The sequence below is a fragment of the Corvus brachyrhynchos genome, unplaced genomic scaffold (assembly GCF_000691975.1).
Source record: "Corvus brachyrhynchos isolate BGI_N302 unplaced genomic scaffold, ASM69197v1 scaffold19, whole genome shotgun sequence".
Lineage (NCBI taxonomy): Eukaryota > Metazoa > Chordata > Aves > Passeriformes > Corvidae > Corvus > Corvus brachyrhynchos.
In genome coordinates, this window is record NW_008246061.1 from 3278682 (window position 1) to 3291940 (window position 13259).

At 55.7% G+C, this 13259-nt stretch overlaps 2 protein-coding genes across 2 annotated transcripts; one reads left to right on the forward strand and one right to left on the reverse strand.

Annotated features, from left to right (window-relative positions):
• Positions 1-3: 3 nt before the first annotated feature.
• On the forward strand, positions 4-9657 carry LOC103623825 (P2X purinoceptor 6; the record flags this gene model as incomplete). The annotated part of the gene is made up of 11 exons (XM_017746489.1): positions 4-93; positions 294-365; positions 2455-2530; positions 2971-3064; positions 3346-3426; positions 4180-4321; positions 4495-4604; positions 5922-6015; positions 7629-7694; positions 8392-8469; positions 9212-9657. Coding segments are annotated over 11 exons (942 nt in total), but the record flags the coding sequence as incomplete, so codon positions are not given.
• Positions 9658-9759: 102 nt separating this feature from the next.
• On the reverse strand, positions 9760-11945 carry LOC103623826 (transmembrane protein 17B). Its single transcript, XM_008642994.2, is given in 5 exon segments — positions 9760-10340; positions 10343-10394; positions 10799-10912; positions 11296-11399; positions 11690-11945. Coding segments are annotated over 5 exon segments (654 nt in total). The 5' UTR covers positions 11808-11945; the 3' UTR covers positions 9760-10074.
• Between the last annotated feature and the right edge of the window lie 1314 nt (positions 11946-13259).

Consider the following 13259-nt stretch of genomic DNA (forward strand, 5'->3'; position numbering starts at 1 on the left):
ACCCACGTGCCACCAAGGGGGGGGGGGCGGGCGCCCGCCGAGGCCGCGGGCCGGCGGCTCTGGGACGCTGCGGATCTCACCTGGCCCCCGCAGGTACGGCCGGGCTCCGGGCGGGGGCAGGGAGGTCACACATGCGGTCAGTCACCTTGGCAAGGGGATGCTGCGGGTACCACTGGTCTCCTAAAGCCCTGGCAAGGGCATTATTGCCTGTTCCACCCATGGTGTCACAGGGCGTCCCCTTGGGCCCACCCTGGTGTCAAGCGCCCCGTTGATGGCTTCTTCTTGCTTGCCAGGGAGAAAATGTGCTCTTCCTGGTGACCAATTTCATTGCCACAATCCAGCAAGCCCAAGGCACCTGCCCCGAGGTGAGTGAATGGAGCTGTCCCAGCCCGGCCTCACAGGGGTGGTGGATGGAGCTAGTGGTCCTGCTGCTCAGGGGAACCCAGTGGAAAACCAGATAACAGGAAAAAATGGATTTATATTACCACGAAACCCGATTCCCCTCGTTCTCACTGCTTCATAGCTCTCCCCAGCTCATCTGCACTTTACTCTGTGACACCCGCATGAGCCAAGGTGTGTATCCACATGCTACCAGAACTGTTTGTGGTGGTCAGGACAGGGGACATGGGGCCTCACCAGGTCTGGATTCCTTGTGTGGTGACATTTTTATGACCATTCCAGGCTTTCTGCTGCCCTTGAACAAGGGGATGCTTTGACACACACTCCATGGATACCTGTGTCATGTTTCCTTGATAACTCCATGCTGCAGGACTAATGTCCATCTTAGTGTCCTGTTTTTAGGAGGAATGGAGCACAAGGTCTAGATGGTTTTCCAGCCAGCCAACACTAAATGGTATATGTTCTCTGGGAGAAATCTTCCCTTTAAGGCTGGAGTCAGGCCAGCTCCTCTGCTGAGCTCTCCCAGGCTGGACCCAGCTCAGCAGATGGGAGCAAATGTCCTTTAAGCTGAGCCACTGCTGGCACATTGTACCCAAGCCAAGCACCAATTGTCCTAATGGTCCCTTCAGCTCCTGCTGTGGCCAAATGCTGCAGAGGAGGAGAAACACCGGGTCTGGGTTGGGGAAAATGGCACAAATGATCCATCTTTAAAATGTTGAGAACTCCTAAAGTCCTAACAGTGGGGAAGACAAGTGCTGTAGGGCATTTCGGGTTTCTCACAGGCAGCCGTGGGCACCTCTAGATGCTGGGTTTGCAGTGTGCAAGCCAAGGACACACAGAGCTGAGGATTTCATTCTGTTCCAGAGCTGGGATGTATGTGGGTGCCTGTCACAGCCTACACCCCATGCTGATCTCTAGGAGTTCCTCATTTCCTGGCACTGGGGCTGTAGATGACATTCATATTTGGAAAACTTTGAATATTTAGCAGTGGCAGCTACTGGCTCTGCAGGGAGTTGGAGCTGTCTTAATATTCTCGATGGCCAGAGTATTTGGTGCTGGCGGACAAGTGTGTCTGTGGCCAGAGGCAGTACCAAACATGAGCCGAGCTGTTTCAGCAGCTGTACATGCACTTAAAACTTTGCATCCTTTTATCCCCTTATGTTCCAGTGTTTGTGTTCCTTTTCAGACTACCTAGTTCCCTTCTTCCCATGCCTTCTCTTCCTCCCCTAAATAACCCATTCCCTGTAAACACCCTGTGCAATCCTGAGATGTTCTCCTGCATCCCATAATGACTCCAGACCCCTAGGTAGAGCCCACCCAGCCCAAAGATGCTACTCCTCAGATCACGTTGGTGGGGTTTACACCTGAATGAGGGGCTGGGGCTGTCCTGGGTCAGCCTGGGGAAGGCCTGGACAGACCCCGACTTCTGACTCCATAACTGGGGATTCCCCACCTGCCTTTGGGCCTCTGTGTCCCCCAGGGCTTGGGGAGGTGGGTTTCTGATGAGCTGCTGACTCCTGTCATGGCCTGGGGGAGGTGTTAGTGGTGTTTCCCCAACTACATAATCTCTCTGTGTTTGAATAAGAGGTTTTTACTGCTCCTGACAATCAGGTAGGTCCAGAGTAAGGGTGAAGCTTTCCCTGTCTCTTGTAAAACTTGTGTTATGCTGGATTTAGGGTCTACTAAGCTCTCCACCAGGGAGTTCATTACGGTACTTTACAAGGTGTTTAATGGGCTCAGTCATTAAGGCCCTTGTGAACCCCTCTGTGCTGATTCCCAGTTCCATCTGAAAGGTCTGAGGTAGCTCCTGAGGCTTCCTCTGCCTCCGAGAAACAGGATGCAAATGCTCTGGAGAGCATGGAGACAGGCAGGAAGGGTTGGCCCTTGGACATGCCTCTCTTCTGACTGGCTAGAGGCTGGTGACTGTTCTTCTCTAGTTGTTTGGGAAGCACTTGGAGAAGCAGGAGCAGCAGTGCAACAATGCGGGGGGGAGTGACAGCATGGCCTCAGGTAGCTGCACAGCATAGTGACCGCGCTTCTCTCTGTCCCTCCCAGAGCCCCTCTGTCCTTGACGGGATGTGCACAGAAGACGCAGATTGTCCCATGGGAAACCCTGTGGTCCATGGCAATGGTACTGGGTGTTTTGCTAAAGAAACAAAATCCTAGAATGGTTTGGGTTAAAAAGGAACTTAAAGCTCATCCTGTTCCACCCCCTGCCATGGGCAGGGACACCTCCCACTGTCCCAGGCTGCTCCAAGCCCACTCCAGCCTGGCCTTGGACACTGCCAGGGATCCAGGGGCAGCCCCCGCTGCTCTGGGTGCCCCCTGCCGGGGGCCGCGCCTCCCCACCCTCACAGGGAGGAATTCCTTCCCAATATCCCATCCATCCCTGCCCTCTGGCACTGGGAAGCCATTCCCTGGGTCCTGTCCCTCCATGCCTTGTCCCCAGTCTCTCTCCAGCTCTCCTGGAGCCCCTCTAGGCATTGGAAGGAGCTCTGAGGTCTCCCTGGAGCCTTCTCCAGGTGGTCAGCCCCAGCTCTCTCAGCCTGTCTTATATTGTCTCGCTTCTAGGGATAAAAACCGGGAAATGTTTGATGTTCAATGCCACCTGTTCCACCTGTGAGATCTATGGCTGGTGCCCTGTGGAGAATGGCACCCTGCCCAGGTAATCACACATGAGGAGACAGCAGGTGTTGGGAGCTTTGGCTCCTTCCGCTCTGTGCTAACCAGGAGCCTGACCACACTCGCCCAAGGGGCAGCCAGGCTCAGGGAGACCTTTGACATTGACCTCCTGGTCAGTTAAACTCAGAGGACTTCACCCAAGAGCATTTCTTGCACCTGTCCATTGTAGCCAAAATCCTGGGTTTGCAGGAGAGACTGCAGAGCTCAGGAAATGGGGCCTTGGCCACTGTGCAAGACTTGACTTCATTGGTTGTTGTTTTCTAGGAAACTTCTTCTGGCCGAGACGGAGAATTTCACTCTTTTTATAAAAAATACTGTCCACTTCACCAAATTTAACTTCTCCAAGTAAGTACAGCACTTCCCAGATGGGCTGAGCATGCAGCCTGGTCCAGCCTTGGCATTGAGCCTGTCATGGGGCTGAGGAGCTGAGGCTTGTGGAGCCAGTGGCAGCCAGGGCAGGTGGTGCTGGGGCAGTTAGGGCAGGGGGCAGTTAGGGCAGGGCAGGTGTTGAGGTGAATACAGGTCACTTCAGCTGTGCTGAGTGTACCACTCTAAGAGCAGTGGGATGGGGACACCTCAGAGAGAGGGACTAATGTCCATCTGCCCATGTAGAGCACTGTGGGGAGCAGGACAAGGCCAGCCATTCCCAAGCTCTCATCTGGGAGTGAAACTAATATTTTTGTCTTTCAGTGTTTGCAAAGTGGTTTCACAGAAGGTAAGTAAAGGGCTGCACTGGCCCCATGGCCCCAGGCACACTGACTGTGCTTCTGTACCATGGCAGGAGACGTGGCATGAACTGTCCCTGCTGTCACCCCTGGAGCACTGACTAGAGCTGGGTGCTGGGAAGAAACAGAGGAGCACAAAGAGGCAGAAGGGAAGGCCATGGCACATGCTATAGAGGATAACCCCATGTGTGATTCCTCTGGGCTGGTTTTTCTCCACCCTCTCTCCATCTGAGACTTTAGGCGAGGCATTGACTGTCCTCCCATCAATGCAGGAGCACTGGGGGGCCCAATCCGATGAGAGGGTCCCCTTTTCAGTCCTACAGCTGGGCTCTATGACCTCCTACACCCCTGCCCCCCCTCTCTCCTGTCTCAGGTGCAACACTTTACAAACTACTGACCCCAGCTATTTCAAGACCTGCACATATGATCCAATCTTCAACCCCTCCTGCCCTGTGTTCCGTGTCCGTGACATGGTGGAGGCAGCTGGAGAGAACTTTGGAGACCTTGCACTACTGGTACTTGTTTTTTTATATGAGTATGGAAGATGACTCGAAATTCCCCAAGGATGTGAGCAAGAGGCAGAGGACTGACCTGAAATGCTAAGGGAATATGTGATCTGGGAATGTCTGAACAGTTAATAACTCAGCCAATCTGATCCCATGCTTCTGGAATAAAATATGTTTTGCAGGGGGGAAGCATCAGAGTTCTTATCGAGTGGAACTGTGACCTGGACCGTGCTGCTGCCCAGTGCCAGCCACAGTACTCCTTCAGCCTGCAGGACACAAGGTACAATTTCAGGTGAGGATGCTGGGACAGCAGCAACACAGGCCTGTTGGGATCACATGGCAGTTGTTTGAGATTTCAGCTCTGATGGATGCTCTGAAAGGAGCAGGGAGGACAGGAAGTTTGCCTCGGTCAGTTCACAAATTACACTGAGCTGGGTGGGAGTGTGGATCTGCTGGAGGGCAGGAAGCTCTGCAGAGCGATCTGGACAGGCTGGATCCATGGGCCGAGGCCAGTGGTGTGAGGTTCAACAAGGTCAAGTGCTAGGTCCTGTCTTGGGGTCAGAACAACGCTGTGGAATGCTCCAGGCTGGGTCAGGGTGGCTGGAAAGCTGCAAGCAGAAAAGAACCAGAAGGTGAACATGAGCCCTGGTGTGCCCAGATGGGCAAGAGGCCAAGGCCACCTGATTTGTGCCAGCCCTGATGTGGCAGCAGGGCCAGGGCAGTGCCTGTCTCCTGTGCTGGCACCGCTGAGACACCTCCAGTGCTGGGGCAGATCTGGGTCCCTCCTGACAAGAGAGACCTGGAGGGGCTGGAGCATGTCCAGGGAAGGGAACGGAGCTGGGAAGGGGCTGGAGCCCCAGGAGCGGCTGAGGGAGCTGGGAAAGGGGCTCAGGCTGGAGCAAAGGAGGCTCAGGGGGGACCTTGTGGCTCTGCACAAGTCCCTGACAGGAGGGGGCAGCCGGGGGGGTCGGGCTCTGCTCGCAGGGAACAGGGACAGGAGGAGAGGGAACGGCCTCAAGTTGCACTAAGGGAGTGTTTAGATTGGATATTAGAGAAAATCTTTTCACTGAAAGGTTTGTCCAACCCTGGTGCAGCTGCCCAGAGTAATGGTGGAGTCCCTATCCCTGAAGGGATTTAAAAGCTGTGTAGATGTGGCACCTGGGGACATGGTTTAGTGCTGGGTTAATTGGTTGGACTTAATGATCTTAGAGGCCTTTTCCAATGATTCTGTAATTCCAAGACAATGGGGAATGGTAACTCAGGGCAGGGCCTGTCAGTACGGGGATGGTGTGGCAGTTCTCACACTTTGTAGCTCTGTTGTGTTTGGAGCTGAGCAGGGCATTACCTGCCTGAGGGCAAGGACCTGTGACTGTCCCCACCTGAACTCCCAGTGGAGCTGCGTGCTCCCAGTGACCCAGACTGGGTGCTGAGGGGATGCTGATGCCCTGCTGTTGGTGCCAGTGAGTCATCGCAGCACGTGTATGCCCAGTTCCCAGCCTGGAGGACACCCAGGAACCCACAGGCCCAGCAGTCTTTTGGCACTGGCACCCCCTTCCCTCCCTGCCTGCACAGAGCTGCCTTTCTGAGCCATGCCCAATGTTTCCCACAGAACTGCCTCCTACTACTGGGGCTCTCAGCAGCAGCTCTACCGGAACTTGCTGAAGCTTTATGGGATCCGCTTTGACGTCTCCGTGCACGGCCAGGTACCATGAGCGCCTCAGCCCCAGGGCTGACTCCTCACACCACTGCTACCACTCTACCCCCGTGGCTTTCTGCTACTGCCACTTCTCCCCACCTGAGTGAGCTCTTGACCTCTGTCCAGAGTTTTCTAAGCAGAGCAGAAGAAAACAGTCTCTCTCATTTGAGGAAAAACCTTTTGGTAACGCCCTAAGGAGAGAGATTTCCCTCACTGAGGGTCTGACATGGGGGCTGTGAAGTGTTCTGTAGGCAAGGTGAGATGGTTTGGGCCTGTGGGCCTCTCTCTCTGAGGGTCTTATGGTGGGAGCACCCTGACAAAGATCAACCTGAACTCTACTGAACTGGGACAATTAATCCCTTCTTGATTAAAAGTAACCTCAGGGGGAAAAGGTGTGGTGTGATCAAGGCTGGACATGCCCTAGCCATGTGCACTGAGAGCTCAGAAACCCCCTGTGTCCTGGACTCATTCCCAGCAGTGTGGGCAGGGGGTAAGGGGGGATTCTGCCCCTCTGCTCTGCTCAGGTGCAGTGCTGCCTCCAGCTCTGGTGTCCCCAACACCAGAAGGATTTGGAGCTGCTAGAGTGAGCCCAGAGGAGGCCACGGAGATGCTCCAGGGCTGGAGCCCCTCTGCTCTGAAGCCAGGCTGGGAGAGCTGGGGGTGCTCACCTGGATAGGAGAAGGCTCCAGGGAGAGCTCAGAGCCCCTTCCAGGGCCTAAAGGGGCTCCAGAAGAGCTGGAGAGGGACTTGGGACAAGGCATGGAGGGACAGGACCCAGGGAATGGCTTCCCAGTGCCAGAGGGCAGGGCTGGATGGGATATTGGGAAGGAATTGTTCCCTGGGAGGGTGGGGAGGCCCTGGCACAGGGTACCCAGAGCAGCTGTGGCTGCCCCTGGATCCCTGGCACAGTCCAAGGCCAGGATGGATGGGACTTGAAGCACCTGGTCTAGTGGACAGGGTCCCTGCCCATGGCAGGGGGGGGGGAAGTGGATGAGCTTTAAAATCCCTTTTAACCCAAACCGTTCCATGCTTCCATGATTGTTGATGCTACTCTGTGCAGCATCACTCACAAACTCCGTGCTTAGCTTTCCAAAGAGGGAGCCTGTGCTGAGAGCACTTCCCACAGTGAGAGATGTCTACAGCTGGTCTTTTGTGCTCAGTAGTGCCCTTTGCACCTAAAGAAGATGAAGCACAGAGTGCAGGACAGGGTGCACCACTTCTAGGCAGAGAGAGCTGGTCCAGGAGCTGTGGAGCAGGAGAGAACAGCTGGAAGAGAAACCACCAGACTCATTTGTGCAGGGAGGAACACATGACATCGGGATCGTGTTTGCTGGGATGTGGTTCCATGGGTGGCAGCTGCAGCAAGAGGGAGGTTCCTGCTGTGCCTGCAGGAGCAGGTGGGTCACAGTAACCTCTGCTGCCTCCAGGTCATCAGGCACCTCAGTCCCTTCTTTGACAGCCAAAGGAGGTTGGAGTCAGCACAGCAGTAGTTCCTACAAGTGAGCATGGGGAAATATCCCTGGATCCTTCTGACTTTGAGCACGCTGCCCCGCAAGGCTCAGCCCATACCCTTCTCACCCCTCTGACCTGCTCTCTTACCCCTCCCCTGTTTCTCACCAGGCTGGGAAGTTCAGCATTGTTCCTACTGCCGTGAGCTTTGGCACCAGCATCGCCTTCTTTGGTGCTGTGAGTACTTCAGATACCCTCTTTTCCTTTGATCTGTGGCTTGGGATTTGCCACTTCTCAGTTGTTTCCCTGCTTGCCTGGGCACAAGGCTTCCTTAGTGCCAGCCAGCACAGAGGGGAGATGCTCTGGCAGGGTGTCAGCTCAGGTTTCCCTGTGACCATTAGTAATGACACCACTGGATCGGGCTCCTGAGTGCTGTCTGGGTCACATCTCATGGAGGTCAGGTTTTTTTGTGGATCCTGGGACAGAGCATCACTGGGGTGCTGCTGGCAGGAGAGAGCAGCTGCTCTCTGCTTCTCCTCCACCTCTGAAGAGACTCAGTGTTCTGTCACTATGGTGGGGCAGCCCCTTATAGAGCCCTCCTGTGGCTCTTCCTTTCTAGCAGAGGAACAGGGAGGTCCCCCACCTGCCCCCCTTTCCTCCCTGACATGTTCGTCCCAGTCCATATGTGACTGTGAGTGTGCTGGAACAGCCCTCCCTGTCCATCCATTGCAGCCTGGGGATCCTGTCTGACCTTCTCTGCAGCTCCTGGGACCAGGCTGGGTCAGAGAGGAGCCAGTGGAGCTGGCTGGAGGCAGGGCTGGCTCACTGCCCCAGCAAATGCCCACACCTGGCTGCAGGGCTCAGTAGGAGCTAGGATGGTAGGCCATGCATTCCTGTGGGGAGTTTCATGTCTTCAACTTTTGTTTGTCTCCAGGCTACAATGGTCTGTGACCTGGTTCTGCTCTACCTGGATGCAAAGGCTGACCTTTATTGGAAGGAGAAGTTTGAGGAGGTAAGGATAGGGCCACATGGGAGAGAAGAGGTTTTTGAAGTGAATCATTTTGGATTTAATTATTTTCTGCCCTTTGGTTAAAACTCACTTCCCAAGATCAGGGAAAAACCTGGTGGAGCAGCTCTGAGTCTCCAACTTTTGGGCTTGGTTGCCAGTCTGAACTGAGAGAGGGATCCAGCTGGTGCCAGGAGTCAGGGAATGTTGCACCATGACCTCAGCTGCTGTTAAGACATCAATGGGTCCCCATGGAGACCTTACATGGAAAACTGACCCAGCTCTATGTTTATTCACCCTCTTCCAAATGGAATCTGTTGGGACTCTGTGCAGAGAGGCCAGCTCTTCAGAGCACATCCCATTCTGTGGTTCATTGACAGGTTTATATGCCAAGCATGATTCTATTGTGGGAATTCACTGCCCTGGTGAATCAGGGAGTCACAGGGAAGCCCCTACAGACCAGAAGAGCTGGCAGCCCTGCCTCAGGTCATCTCCAGCTTTGTCTGGCCAAGTCTTTGGAGCCTCTGAGGACTGAGATCCCCCATCTCCTGGTGAACTGTCCCCAGGATGCACCATCCTATGGGGGGGGGGGAAATATTCCTAATGCCTGATCTCAAATCCAGACTACAGTGGGGGTCCTGGACAGTGAAGCTGGTTGCATGAGACCAAGCAGAGTAGCCCAGGGCTGCCTGGGCTGTCTCCATGTCTCCATGCCTGTTGTATACTGATGTCCCTGTTCATTCTGCAGGCAAAACCCCCTAAAGGTAAGCCTGAGGCCGCAGCTTAGGGACATCAGGAATGCTCCACTGAAAACACCCTTCCCTCCAGAGCCACCTCCAGGTAGATGTGATGGGGGCATGGCTGCAGCCCCGGTGGAGGTGGGCCAGTCCTGGCCCAGGTGGGCACTGCTGCGGTTAGGGTCTGCCTTTGCTGGAGAAGCACAGGCAGCAGCAGCAGTTCTTAGCTCCAGGGCACAAAGACAACCCAGGGGCAGCTCGCAGCACTGACAGCCGGTGCTGGAGCAGAGCTGCCCACAGAGGTGCCCCAGAACCAGAGCATGCTGCAGAGCAGCTGGTCCTGCTTGGCACAAGAGGCTTAAAGCATTTTGCAATTCTCCATGTTCCAATGGCCATGGGCCTTGATTTTCCTTAAAAAACAGGGATGCAATGGAATAAAGCTGTTCTGGAAGCAGGAGGCTCTGCTCTGTCTCTAGTCCTGGAGGGACTGTAAGGTTGTGGAGTGCTGCTCTTGCACCTCGTGGCACCCTGCATGCTTCCAGTTGGGATGGCTTCATGTGGGCCACCTGGACTCTCAGAACCTCCCTGGGAAGCTCAGGAGCTGAGCTTAAGGTTCCAGCCCTGGGCTGGTACTTCCTAGGGGTATGCAGTGGTTCCTGCACCCTGGTTCCTGCTTCTTGCCAGGGCTGATGCTCAGTGAGGACAGGCACAGCCCTGGGGTGAGCTGGAACGTTTCAGTGGGACTGACCTGTCACTCCCACTTTTCCCAGGGTGTGTTGGCTGGTGCAGGGCAGGGATCAGCTGAGCTGTGCCTGCGTGCTGCTCTGGAGGCTCCACAAGGCTCAAAAACAGTGTCTGTGGGTTCAAGCACCCTTTAATGCTCCCAGCCAGGACCAGCTGTGTGGAGTGGAGGGGTCCTGCAGCATCTCCCCATCTCAGCTGCCTGTCCCCCTGTGTCCCCCAGCTCCAGCCGGCCCCTTCCACCCTCCTGGAACTGCCGCAGATAGAACTGTGCCGCCAGCTGCTTGGTCATGGTCCTCAGCGCCAGGAAGGCAGCCACGATCTCGATGAGGAGGAAGGCTAGGAACAAGCTGTGCATGGGCACCTCCAGCGGCAGGTGGATGAGCCGCGCCTGTGTCTCCGGGGCAGCTGGATCAGGAAGGAGAGGAGCAGGAACCCAGCCAGCTCGGGCACCTGCAGGAGCAGAACCTGCTGAGATAGGGCAAGGAGGTAGGGGTGGGCTGGGGGGACCCTCCTGTGCTCCTGGAGCTCCCTGCATCAGCCACTGCTGGCCTTGGCACCTGGAGACTGGGGATGTCCCTGCCACACACAGCTGTGGCCAGATGCTGTCAAATCCCCCCAGTGCTGAAGGGTTACATGGGAGGGATACAACAGGAGGGCAAGTGGGTCCCCTTCATTCCCTCTCTCCAGATCCTGCCTGCACCCACAATTCTCTTCTAGGACAGCTCCAGGCAGAACTCCAGAGGAAGGACAGTGATGGGCACTTGGGTCCCAAGTGAGGGGACATCCAGCTCTCCCAGCTGGGCTGATCCTCACTGAGCACAGGGGGCTTCATGGCCAGGGCAGGCAGTGCTTACCTTCTCATGGAGGTTCCCCAGGTAGCCCAGGTAGAGGCGGGAGCCCTCAGCCAGTGAGAGGATGAGGAAGGCTGTGACCAGCAGGAGCTGGTAGTGCCAAGGCAGCAGGTGGTACTGTAATGGGGGCACAGCCTTGTCCCAGTCCAGCTGTCCAGTTTCCCCTCTCCCTGTGTACCATTCCCTGCTCTCCATGCCCAGCTCCCTGTGCCCTCCTCCCCATACCCAGCTGCCCATGCTCTGCCAGCTCTCAGCATGCTGGTGCCCAGCTCTGCCTACTCTTCCCCCCTGGTTTAACTGTTCCTGCCTGGAAAGTTCATGATTTCCATCTCTGGCAGACAGAGATGAGCAATCTTGTCTCATGGGGGTCAGGGCATTTTGGGGATCCATTAGTTCTCAAGAGGCTCCTCTGTCCCCTGCCTACTTTGTCCCCCACCCAAGCCCAGGGAGACTTGGCAGGAGCAGCTCCCCCCACTGCCATGTGCCCCATAGGATGGTACCTTCAGGTGCAGCATAATCCCCTCAGCCAGGCACCAGACCGGGAAGTAGTAGACGTTGAAGTAGAGCATCACCTGGAGGGGCAGGCTGGACAGCACCTCATGAGCTAGGCAGGATGGGCAGGGATGGGCAGGCTGCTCACCAGCTCCGGGGTCCCCCTGCCCAGAGGGACCCCCCCTCATAGCTTGTGGAGGGGAGCAACAGCCCCTGGGTCCCACAAACAGCTGATTGCAGCAAATGTTATTTTTGCTCCCCTCCTTGGTGGGTGGGTTCAGGGACCCTTTGGGTGCTCCTGGCTCAGAGGCACCCAGGTGCTTTGGTGATGTGCTGAGCAGGGTCACAGTGATGGACAGCCCCTGTCCCCAAGCCCCCTCCACAGAGCCCCTCTGCCCATACCTGGCTGATAGGTGTGGGCAGTGCCGCTATCCCATGTCTTGTTGTTGATGAAGAGGGAGCCACTGAAGGCCACCAGGCCCCGGCGCAGGCTGGGGGGCAGCGGGGTGGGCACAGCCATGGATGGCAGCCGAGCCCTGCTCGCCCCAGCCCAGCTTAGCTGGGATTAGCCAGAAGGGAATCTATGGGATGACAGGCCAGGCTAATGCGCAGGGCCACGCGGCCATTGGCTCCCTGGGGACAGGGTTGCTGAGCTGGAAAGGGGATCTGAGGAAGGAGAATTCCCACCTTGGAACACGAAGCCTGTGCAGGAATCACAAGGAGGAATTGCAAGGAAGTCAAAAGTCACAGAGTATCTCCCCTCTGCAGCATCTTTAGGGGGTGACAGCAGGTTATACCTGTCACTGTGACTTGCAGCAACTGCACCCTCTCCCAGCCAGGCTCTATCGACACAAATACGGCTCAAAGACCCCTGACAGATGGGGATGCCTCATGAGAGGATGGTGCTTTTCATCTGAAATGCTTCTTCAAGGCCTCCAGGCTCATGGAGCATTTACCCATCACCGTGAGTTCCCCAAGCCCCATCCAGGCTCAGGAGTGCTGGGGAGGGCAGTGAGGTATGATGTGTGAGGGGGTGGTTGAGCCGGAGGTGAATGACAGGAAAAGGGGATGATCCTTCAGGAACTTCAAGTTTAAAATCACAGAATTATTAAGGTGGGAAAAACCCTCTAAGATCATCAGGTAAAATCATTAACTCAGCACTGCTAGGGCCACCACTAAACCATGTCCCCAGGTGCCACATCTACACATTTCTTGAACACCTGCAGGGATAGGGACTCCACCACTGCCCTGGGCAGCTTGTGTAAGAGCTGGACAAACCTTTCCATGAAGAAATATTCCCTAATATCCAACCGGAACCTCCCCAGCCCAGCCTGAGACCGTTCCCTCTCCTCCTGTCCCTGTTCCCTGCGAGCAGAGCCCGACCCCCCCGGCTGCCCCCTCCTGTCAGGGACTTGTGCAGAGCCACAAGGTCCCCCCTGAGCCTCCTTTGCTCCAGCCTGAGCCCCTTTCCCAGCTCCCTCAGCCACTCCTGGGGCTCCAGCCCCTTCCCAGCTCTGTTCCCTTCCCTGGACACGCTATGTAAGTGTCAGTCTTACACTGACACTGTTGAGTAGAACAGATCTGGTCTCACCTCATGATCTTCAGCCTCTAACTCACCCCATAAGGTGCATCAGAGAAGCTGCCTCAAATAGTGGGAGCACGTGCTATAAATGGGATCCTTAAGGGCCAGGAATTGTCAAGGAACACAAGAAACCAAAGAAAGAGATGATTCTTTACCTTGATAAAGCTAAAATGAAATTGCAGAGCTCATTGCCATATGCTTCCAAACCCTGAAAGCAGGGTTAGACTACCACCTGACTGGCTGAAGTTGTAGGATCACAGAATCACAGAGTGGTTTGGGTTGGAACAGACCTTAAAACTCATTCCGCCCCCTGCCATGGCAGGAACACCTTCCACTAGCCCAGGTTGCTCCAAGCCCTGTCCAACCTGGCCTTGGGCACTGCCAGGGATC